Here is an 11,653-nt window from a genome sequence, read left to right as displayed (position 1 = left end):
GGTTAGATTTAGTTTCTAAAGTACATTATGGAGAGGATAACATTAAATTAAGAACAAATGTATACATTTTGAAAAGATATGTGCAACTCTAAAATCAAAGAATATTCCATAAAATAAAGGAATATATATTGGCCTACATTAACTACATTTTTATGTAACCTTCCCTTTTATTTCTAGTTATTTGTTATTTTATTTATTTACTTATTTAATATTGAATATTTGATATTTAAATAATATTACTTGAATAACTATTAGGAATTATGTGTCATTCATTATAAGAGTTTGATATATGTGAATGTTATATTTTTATTAATATTTATTTATTGTTTTATTTATATGAATGTGTTGGTATTATCACAAAAGAAAAAAAAGTAGAAGGAAAAATAAGGAATATTTATTGGGGGAAAATATGATGTCTTTAAAGGAACTGTCCATTTGTATAATTGTGTTAAATGTGTTTGAATTGAAAGACATAATAAAGTACATAATATATATATATATATATATATATATATATATATATATATATATATATATATATATATATATATATATATATATGACAGTGTAGAGAAAGAATTCTCTGATAACCGAGGCACTCCTTAATTAAAATGTCTTTATTACAAAAATGACATATCCTAAACGGACAACTTTAAAACGCCTTATATATGTGTCTATATTGTCTATATTGTAGCCTTATTTAAGTTGATTTTCTGTATACTGTGTATTTATAAAGTCCAATAATGGTATTAGAGACTGTCAGTGGTAATATCATTGTGTTCTTGTCGGTCAGTGTTGAGGATCTGTGTAACAACGGAGGCTTAGCCTGACAGTTAGCCTGCCCTGGACCAGGCTAGTTTCCCAGCATAAGTTGCCAGGGTAACTGAGTTTGAACTTTTTTAAGTTTGATTTATGAAACCGAATCTACCAAAAATAAGCCTGACTAACCGAAATAAGCCTGGCTTATACTCTAATCTTGGTTTATGGAACAGCCCCCAGGTCTTACAAAGAGGTTGGAGTTAATTTTTATCTTTCATTATGGACTGCTGAAGAAACATGAAGTGCCATAGCTTCAGTTCACCAGATTAAACAAACTGATCATTTGTATTATTTAAAGATGGTGTTAAATATCTCAGTACTGCAGTAAGTTGAAAATATAAATTACAGGACAACAGGATTTCATAAATGGAGAATAAGTCAAAGTCAAGTTAGTTTTGATTGATTCACTTCCGTTACAGAGATCATTAGTTACTAACTTAGGGGCTGCTTGCACTACACAGTTCTAACAGAAAACCCTTAACGTGCTCCGGCCCGCTCATCCACAGAACAACAGTGGCTGATGGCTCGAGAACGCAAGCCATGAAATAGGTTCCAAGGTGCAAGCGTTGAATTTTTTTGATAAACGCTATCTTCTCCACGTAAACTTCAAAAATGTGAATCTGGGAACTCGCTGATGGCGTGCACATGCATATTACGTATTTAGTCTAAAGGTATGCGCGTTTGAATATATATGTGCGCAGGCGTGTATTCTTTCTTTACAAATTTGCCGCTCCATTACATGTCTGGCCTTAAAATTTCATAATACAGGATGTTTTGTCACTTACGCGTATCCATGTGAACTGGAATCATTTTGACAACATTTTATCTGTACAGAGGTAAAGGGAAGGAGGCCTTCACAGGGAGGGACTAGTTGACACTTCAGGACTGCGTTGTCGTCGCGTCCAGACTCAGGTCCTTCATCAGATATGGATACGGCCTGGATCCGGCGGACTGCAGTAAATCTCTGGATAAACAGAGAGACTAATATTAGCCTAGACACCATTCTTCTTATGATGTAACGAGTACATCAGGATTTATGGGTGTTCCTGGTTCCGGCTGACCTAAACTATGCACCCTAATATTGAATTATATAAATTGATAATGTGTTATGTGTATGCTAGGTCAAAGAGATGTGATTTTAGTCTAGATTTGAACTGACATTATACAATTTTAACGATGTCTTTACTAACTTTTCTGGGCTGGCAGATATCAATTACCTACCAGCCTATGAAGGAGTGAGCTCAGATTTCATCAAAAATATCTTAATTTGTGTTCCGAAGATGAACGAAAGTCTTACTGTGCGTTCACACCGGACGCGAATAGCGCGTCAAATTCGCGCCTACCGCGTCTAGTTTGACGCTTGACCACTTTGTGTTAATTCGGCGTCAAGAGTGAAACTGACGCGCGTAAAAACAAAAGTTTGAAGCGAAATTTACGCGCGTCACGCGCGTCGGATTCGAAACCCGTTGGCGGCCATCTTTTTTATTTTGATCGAGCATTCATCGGGAGAGTCACTGCTCTGTATTTGCTCTGGAGAGCAGAACAGCGGCGTAGGGATCATCGTCGCCGTATTTGTGTCCACCAGACCCTTCGGAGGCGAACCCAGTTTGGCGAGTTTCACCATTTGCTCGCTCCAGGAGCTGCGCCTGGATGACGGACGCTTTCAGCAGTACTTCCGCCTGTCCCGCGCCCAGTTTGATGACCTGTTGTCCCGCATCAAAGCGAGGATCACCCTCGCCCTAACCCACCTATGTCATTTATTTTTTGTGTTGATGATAAATGGAGCCAGCCTCCAAAAGTGATTAACCTGTCCTGTGATTTTTTCTCTCTCACACAACACTGTCCAGACACGAACTTTTGCACTATAGTATTGTCGTGATGTGGTTTTGTGTCCTGTCATGTTTAGTGGTTCTCTGTCTTGTCATTAGTTTTCCCAGGTGTTTCTTGTTATCCACGCCCCCTTGTTATCCTGTCTGCTCGTTTGTCTCTGATTATTTAAGCCCTGTGTTTCTGCCCTGTCTTTGTCAGTTATTGTATGCATTTACGTACGACGAGTGTCTTGTGTCTTGCCTGTTCCGAGTATACCCAAGTCTGTATTAAATAAAGTCTACTGCTGCATTTAGATCCGACTACCGCCTTTGCTTCCACGCAATTCGTGATAGAATAACTGACCTCCCAGGATCTAGCAGTTAGGAGAAGAACTCACCGCAAAATGGATCCAGCAGTCGCTCCAGCAGTCTCTCCCATAGTCGTCATTAACCGGGCCCTGAGAGAATATCTCTCGGTAATGTTTCAAGAGAACCAGTCCGTCCGAAGCTACGCTAATGACTTCCTCTCCATTTGCCATCTAGGAACGCTCGATGAAATCCAGCTCATAAGCCTGTTTCGGAGCGGGCTGGATTACCGAATCGCTCGATGGATGCCGAGTGACATTACCGATTGGACTCTGGACCGGTACATTGCAGAGGCTTGCTTCGTGGACGGCTCCATATCCACGTTCCCGTCCTACCCAGTCGCGCCCGCGCTCCACAAGCCTGCAATGCACTTCAGCCCTGCCGAGACCGCGCTCCACAAGCCTGCAACTCACGTCTGTCCAGCCGAACCCGCGCTTCACGTGAGCCAAGTCGAGCCTGCTTTTCACGACATGCCTGAGCTTCTTCCCGCCGAGACCGACATGCCTGAGTTTCTGTCTTCCGAGCCCGCGACTAACGTCTGCCCAGCTGAACCCGCGGTTCACGAGTCAAGTGCCGAGTCAAGTGAGTCAAGTCCCGAGTCAAGTGAGTCAAGTCCCGAGTCAAGTCCCGAGTCAAGTGAGTCAAGTCCCGAGTCAAGTGAGTCAAGTGAGTCAAGTCCCGAGTCAAGTGAGTCAAGTCCCGAGTCAAGTCAACCACTTAATAAAATCATCCGCGCGTAACGCGCCAGACGCTCAATTCGCGGCATTTGAATGAGGCGTATTCGCGTCTACCGCGCCGCAGGAATTTTTTACGCACGTAACGCGTCTTTGCATTGACTTAACATTGAAATCACTCGCGGCTGACGCGCTATTCGCGTCCGGTGTGAACGCACCATTACGGGGTTGGAACAACATGAGGGTGAGTAATTACTGACAGAATTTTCATTTTTGGTTGAACTAACCCTTTAAAGAGGGCCCTCCTCAGTTGAAAATTTCACCAACTTTCTTAAAAGGGGTGGCGTAATGCCCCTTTTTACAAGATATTTAACCCTTGTGCATCCTTATGGACATTTTTGTCCTTTTCTGTTTTTTTTATCACTTTGCCTGTGTTAATGCTAACTGCATAAAATTTGGCACAGGTGTGTATTTCTATTGTAATTTTACTATTTCACCGCCATTTTCTTAAAAAAATCTTTTTTGCACTAGGTACACAAAATACTCCCACTCAGCGCCTTTTGGACAAAAATGTCCCCATTGAAACCCATTAAAACTGCCATTTTTAATCCCAGTGCCATTTAACTATAAAATGATGCAATCTTTGTTAAGAGGCTTTCATTCTGTTGGCAAGGCTTCAAATTTTAAATTTTTACTATTTTTTACCAGATGGTGCCATTTTTCCAGGTTTGGCCTATAAAACAAATATCGCTTTATTCCTGTTTTCTGCTTCGGCATATTATAGAGCCAATTGGATAAATTGTGCAACGATAATTGTGTGGGTGTGTTGGTATGGATGTCTGAGTGTGGTTTGTATGCGTGTAATAAAAAAAAAATTGTGTGTGTGTCTGTTTGTGTGCTTTGGCAATTGAGTTTTTCTCTCTCAAATTTTACATCTAAAATCCAATCAGTGTGTACACCAGTGGAGTTTTGCTGGCACCCAATGGGGAAAATCTGTTACTGCGCCCAAACAAAATCTTACCGAAAGCTCATTTTTTGAGATATCAACCTCAAATTTGTAACACAACTTATTTAGATTTATGGCTTTGAATTTATATCAGTTTTAGAGTTCAACATGTTTCATAAAATATATATTTTATATAAAATAACGATAATAATGTTGATAAATAATTTTCATAAACTTAAACCTCTATACAAAATGTTTGGTTTCCCTTTTTTCACTTGTTTAACTTCAGCAATAATCTGCCAAGGGTCCTCTTTAAAATGAGACCAAACTTAAGTCTTTGCTCCCAAGCCTAATATTTTTATGACAGTTTTTTGACATGGACATTTTTGTCCACTTTGTAGCTATGTGTAACTTTTTTTTTTTTGTTAATGCTAACTGGATGAATTTTGGCACAGGTGTGTATTTTTATTGTAATTTTACTATTACACTTCCATTTCCTTTGAAAAATCTTTTTTGCACTAGGTCCAAAAAATACTTCCCTCTCAGCGCCTTTTGGACAAAAATGTCCCCATTGAAACCCATTAAAACTGCAATTTTTAATCCCAGTGCCATTTAACTATAAAATGATGCAATCTTTGTTAAGAGGCTTTCATTCTGTTGGCAAGGCTTCAAAATTTACATTTTTACTATTTTTTATCAGATGGTGCCATTTTTTCCAGGTTTGGCCTATAAAACAAATATCGCTTTATTCCTGTTTTCTGCTTCGGCATATTATAGAGCCAATTCGATAAATTATGCAACGATATTTGTGTGGGTGTGTTGGTATGGATGTCAGAGTGTGGTTAGTATGTGTGTTATAAAAAAATATGTGTGTGTGTGCATGTGTGTGTTTGTAATATTGAGAGAGAAAAACTCAACTGCAAATAACAAATGCAATCACTGTGTACACCAGTGGAGTTTTGCTGGCACCCAATGGGGAAAATCTGTTACTGCGCCCAAACAAATTCTTACCGAAAGCTCATTTTTTGAGATATCATCCTCAAATTTGGAACACAACTTATTTAGATTTATGGCTTTGATTTTCTTGCCGTTTTAGAGTTCAACTTGATTTATAAAATATATGTTTTATGTAAAATAATTTTCATAAATAATTTTCATAAACTTATACCTATATAACTTTTTTTTGGATTTACTTATTATTTTTTTACTTCAGCAATAATCTGCCAAGGGTCTTCTTTAAAATGATACCAAACTTAAGTCTGTGCTCCCAAGCTTCACATTTTTATGACAGTTTTTTGACAAGGACATTTTTGTCCTCTGTGTAGCTATGTGTAACTTTTTTTAATTGATGCACAAGGGTTAAGTCTCTGATAAGTTTCTGATGTTCCCAGACTAGAGATCCCCTTTTGCAACACAGTCGCGTGGTGTCGCGACCCCTCCAGACATTTGACGGTGCGGATCCACTTGTCCATGCGGCACTTCTATCGCGCCGCGCTCCACTTTATTCCTATGGGTGACGTCACGCGACTTTGACACGCCCGCAAAGCATTCTGGGAAGGCGGCGCTTCATTTAGAAAAATGCTGCGCGTCAAAAGCTGGCCGATGCCCATCTTTATGCAAATGAATTCCGTTGAACGCGACGCGACTATCCAATAGAAGTAGAGTATATGGAGACGGGGGGAAGTCTCTCGCAGGTCCTCTGTTCTAGACTGGCCGCTGGCTCAAAACCACGCCCATAGCGGTAATAATGAGGAACGCCCATCAAAGTACAAATGTGGGGAGGCGTCGCGACAACACGCGACTGTCGTGTCGCAGAAGTGGATCTCTACCGTGAGCCGGCGGCCAGTCTAGAACAGAGGACCTGCGAGAGACTTCCCCCCGTCTCCATATGCTCTACTTCTATTGGATAGACGCGGCACGTTCAACGGCGTTAATTTGCATAAAGATGGGCATCGGCCAGCTTTTGACGCTTTTTTCAAATGAAGCGCCGCCTTCCCGGGATGCTTTACGGGCGCATTAAAGTCGCGTGACGTCACCCATAGGAATAAAGCGGAGCGCGGCGCGACAGAAGTATCGCACGGACAAGTGGATCCGCACCCTGAGTGTGTATGTGAAGTTTTAGCTCAAAATACCCCACAGATATTTTTTTATAGCATGTTCAAATTGTCCCTTTTTGAGGGTGAGCAAAACTGCGTCGTTTTGTGTGTGTCCCTAGAAAATGCAAATGAGCTGCTGCTCCCTTACAAGATAAGGGCTGAGCTACAACAGCTCCTGTGTGTTAGCATCTCCAATTACCTCACAGAAATACACTAAAATGTCAAAAACTGTTCTGCCTTTTATGTTCAAACTGGAGTCGGACAATGATGGAGAGATTCAAGAAAAAGTGACAACATGTAAAATGCAACAGGACGTTTCTGAATGGTTAGTTAATGAATGTATGTAGCTGATGTAGAGTTAACTATCTTCAAGTCATTAATTAGTATATTCTGTCATGATAATCTATAAATCGCTCGTGTGGGAACTGTTGTAAGTCATGCTATTGCATTTGTGTCACGGACTGTATTGTAATAAATGTGAAAAGACGGATGTGACAGCTTGAGCAGACTCAAATGTGCTCTACTACAACAACTCTTCCTCTTCTCAACATGGACCCCCTTTGTTGCATGTTGGATTTATGTAAATGTTAGGGTTCGTGATATCACTAACCCGGGAGGAAGCTTGTGTAGTCCCTATCAGTCGTTTGTTGTAGTCCTTAAAAAGCGATTTCTGTAATATCTGTAACATCAGATGTTTTTTTATGCTCAAACAGCAACATTAGACACTAACTAAAGTTAAAAAAGTGAAATCATAATCAACCACCCCTTTAACTTTCTCCACTCTAGCGACGGCCCTGTATGTAATGTAGTTATGCAGGAATATGCGGCCCCTTTAAGAAAAATTACACCGCGCGTAGTGAGCATGCGCAGAAGAATGTAGGGCGAGTGGCTGAGAGGAGCAGCGCATTCAGTCGAGGCTGTTTTGTTAGAAGAAAGAAAAAGGGTATTCGGTTGCTTCTTACCTGAGCGATGTTTTTATGTGTAAATACAAAGCCAAAGCAACTGTCTTCATCTTATGTGTATGGTGATTTTGTCAGACGACGTCTCGATTATAAATCAGGATTTTGAGCAGCTGCTTAGAAGTGACTGCTGGTTAACATGTATGCGTCTCGTTTCATTCACTATTTTATATTCTTCCCGTTGTCTGACAACAGAAACATACAATTATATAGATAAAAACGAGTTTATTTTAAAGGGCTGACAGCCAGCAGAATGCAAATACGACGTAATTGCGTCATCGATATGCTGATTTAGTGATTTTGCATATGTTATCTAGCGATCGGGAATGAAGGACAAACGTGAATTATTTTCTAAGGATGCCGTATATATTTGTCTTATAGCCTATAGTCTTCAGGTGAGAGATGTTTCTCGGATTATAGAGTTTAACATTAAACAGCTCCAGAGTTTATGTGTTTAAGCACTAATGTAATGAAATGCGTTGTGTTTCCTGGTTTATAATTACTTAGAGTAATAATATGTTGGCAGAGAGTTTTTCCACAGACTCTGTTTGACTCTGTCAAATGTGCTTAATCACTATAATGAATGAGGTGAAAACAGGGAACTTTTGGAGACAAAGATGATTGATGGCTCTGTTATTTCTGTCAGACTTTGGACAACAATTAAACACCTAGCTTTATATGCAATTGATATCTAACTTTATTTAAAAATTCTCTATCAGAAAACATACATGTTCAATTAATTTAAATGTAATTAAAGTAATTCAGTAACTTCTCTTTGAATTTGGCAGATCTGGTGTCCATCCCACAACAATTCACCAATAAATACTGGGAATATTCCCATCATCCTACAAGAGAAGGACAAACTCCAGGAGTAGCAGCTGAAATCTGTGTGACTGTTAAAGATGGAGTTTATTAAAGAGGAGATTGAAGACATGAGTGATCCAGAACCATCCAGAATAAATCATGAAGATACTGAGGAACAAATAGGTTGGTGTCCATTCTTGATTCTTCATTGTTGACTGTTGAGAAACAAATTTACCAGATTTAAGATATAGAAGTGCATCTAAATTATCATGATCTTGCATAGCTGTTGTCATCCAAAAATGTTCACTTGAACTGATCTTAAACCACATGAATTTTTTTTTTTTTTTTAGACTGGGTGGAAGTGAAGCTAGGACATAAACTGGATGAAGGCGAGGAAGATGATTGTACACAGTACATCTGCTCTCAGTGTGGAAAGAGTTTTTCTCAAACATCAAGTCTCAGTAATCATCTGTGCGTTCACCCTGAAGAAAAACCATATAACTGTGATCAGTGTGGTAAAAAATTTAATTCATCATCACATCTAAAAAAACACCTGAAAGTTCATTCAGATGAGAAGCCTTATGAGTGTTCTCTCTGTGGAAAGAGTTTTTCAAGGCTGGATCATTTTAAACAACACCAGAAAACACATGATGAAGTGAGAGATCATGTGTGTTGTGAGTGTGGGAAGAGCTTTACTAGAGATGACTATCTTATACGGCACCAAAGAACTCATACTGGAGAAAGACCTTACAAGTGCTCATATTGTGACAAGAGTTTCACTCAGTCTGGACACCTGAAAGTGCATGAGCGAGTTCACACTGGAGAAAAGCCGCACCAGTGTACTCTGTGTGGAGAGAGTTTCAAAAATGCGATAGGTCTCAGCAATCATCTGTTCATTCATTCTGGAGAAAAACCATTTAACTGTCTTCAATGTGGGAAAGATTTTTATTCATCATCAAATCTTAAAAAACACCTGAAAGTTCATTTAGATGAGAGGCCTTATGTTTGTTCTGTTTGTGGAAAGAGTTTTTCAAGAATGGAAAATTGCAAACGGCACCAGAAAACACACAATGAAGTGAGAAATCATGTGTGTTGTGACTGTGGGAAGAGCTTTACTACAGCTGAGCATCTGAAACAGCACCAAATAATTCATATTGGAGAAGAACCTCTCAAGTGCTCATATTGTGACAAGAGTTTCACTCAGTCTGGAAACCTGAAATTACATGAAGGAGTTCATACTGGAGAGAAGCTGTACTACTGTACTCAGTGTGAGAAGAGAGTTTTAGACATTTACCAAACTTTCTCACAGATATGAAAAAAAAAACTGCGAGCCTTCCAAATACCTCAGAAGTACAGTGTGAGAAAATATAGTTTTTGCTTAATTTTGGGAATTTGGCGAAAAGATTGGAAAACTAGAAAGACTTAAGAGCTGAAGCTTCACCAGTCAATAACTCTTACAGTGTAAATAAAATAATTTTAGTTTTTTTTCTGTCAGGGTGAATTGTGTGCTAAATGTCTTTCTTGAATTAGATTCATGTCATTTTCATATTTACTAAGTGTACTAGATTGTGTTCGGATAATTCATGTAATATGATAAATAAAACAGAAACATCATCTTGTCTTGATTGATCTATTTAATGAACACAGATAATGAGTTATATAGTTTTAATCACATTAATGATCTTTTCATCATTTTATCTTAATACTGTGATACAAATGTTTGGGGTGTACAGTATTATTGTCAACCAAATGATCAGGTCTTGTATCATGCAAAGAGGCTGGAGTTCATTTTTATCCTTCATTATTGACTGCTTAAGATCAATAAAGTATCAACGCTGCAGTTTACCAGATTTTAATGTAGGGCTCCATATTTATGACATTTGATTAAACAACTTCAGGTAACTACCAAAGTCACATGTATCTGGACTCCATTAGCAGCTTTCATTGGCCAAGGACCAACCAGAGGCCGCCTGACTGACATGTAAAGCAACTAATCACAGTTCATTTTGTAAAGCGTCATGTTTAGGGCATGAACATGTAAAGACGATGTCTTACAACAACAGAGTGGCATGTTAACTGTCTATGCTATAAAGCCAAAGGTCCCAAGAATGGTCACCAACTTTCTTGATCTGTTGACATATACTGTAAGAGGTCATTGATCCCCCTTTCAACCCTCTTGATTAATAGCATCTCAGGAACTGCACAAAGTCACAAAATCTAGCATCTGGGGTGCCCCAGGGCTCAGTGCTTGGACCACTTCTCTTCTCCATCTACATGTCATCCCTAGGATCTGTCATTCAGAAACATCTGTTTTCCTATCACTGTTATACTGATGACACACAACTCTATCTCTCATTCCAGCCAGAGAATCCGACTGTAGATGCCGTATCTCAGCCTGCCTGATGGACATTTCTTGCTGGATGAAGGACCACCTTCAACTCAATCTGAGTATTACAAGACGTTTTGCAATGCCAAGTTGTGGAAAAACACAGTCTTTGCAATTCTAACATGAAGAAAGCTTGGATGAACTTTATTTTAATTAAGTATATCAATAAGACTGTTCATTTGTTCACTTCATTTTACCCACACCCACAAGTAACGCTGTTTTTACCATGTGTCACTACTGCTTTGTTGGTTACAGAATGTTTGATATGTACTGGGTATTTATGCTGTAGCGCCAGTCGAACACACTGAATCACTGTTAGTAATGCAGGACTCAATGAATATGTTAAATACCGTAACCATTTATCAAGTGATATAATAATGTATCATTACTGCTTGAAAATTCAACAGTTAAAGCATGAAATAAGGGACCACAAATCAGTAAATTTGAATTTACACTGGGTATATTATCAGTGTTTAAGTAGTCATGCAATTTTTTGTAACCATTTAAAAAAAAGAAATCAGCCATTTATATCAATGCGATTCAGAATGAAGGCCACACAACTAATGTTTTCCACTAGAGGGAGCTACAGGACAGTAAAATCTCAGTTCAAAGACTGAAAATTAATAACACTAATATTGCAAATAAATGTATTTAAGTTTCAAAAAGTTTAATAAAGTCCAGTACAATAAGTTTCCAAAAATTGTGATCTCCAAAATACGAATTAACCTCCATTTATTTTGTCTTCATTTTAATCCTAATAATATTGACAACATATTTATCAAGTTGCAGACATGG

At 38.7% G+C, this 11,653-nt stretch overlaps 2 protein-coding genes across 3 annotated transcripts in view; both read left to right on the top strand.

Annotated features, from left to right (window-relative positions):
* The window catches only part of LOC130101124 (oocyte zinc finger protein XlCOF6-like), a 297,964-nt gene that overhangs the window by 163,960 nt on the left and 122,351 nt on the right, over window positions 1–11,653 (top strand). The window lies entirely within an intron of this gene.
* LOC130101141 (zinc finger protein 239-like) overlaps window positions 1–11,653 on the top strand; it is a 29,335-nt gene that overhangs the window by 8,708 nt on the left and 8,974 nt on the right. The window contains exons 2-3 of one of the 2 annotated variants that reach the window (XM_056266728.1): window positions 8,457–8,655; window positions 8,823–9,923. The exons of the other annotated variant lie outside the window; for it this stretch is intronic. Coding sequence (XP_056122703.1) covers window positions 8,571–8,655; window positions 8,823–9,787 — 1,050 coding nt within the window. The 5' untranslated portion in view covers window positions 8,457–8,570 and the 3' untranslated portion in view covers window positions 9,788–9,923. Of the gene's footprint in view, window positions 1–8,456; window positions 8,656–8,822; window positions 9,924–11,653 lie in introns of those variants that run through there. 2 annotated transcript variants of the gene reach the window in all.

Source organism: Rhinichthys klamathensis, unplaced genomic scaffold (assembly GCF_029890125.1).
Source record: "Rhinichthys klamathensis goyatoka isolate OS25496 unplaced genomic scaffold, OSU_Roscu_1.1 h1tg000253l_1, whole genome shotgun sequence".
In the NCBI taxonomy this organism is placed as follows: Eukaryota; Metazoa; Chordata; class Actinopteri; order Cypriniformes; family Leuciscidae; genus Rhinichthys; species Rhinichthys klamathensis.
Note: the sequence above shows the minus strand (reverse complement) of the source record. Positions and strands in the feature narration are given on the sequence as shown.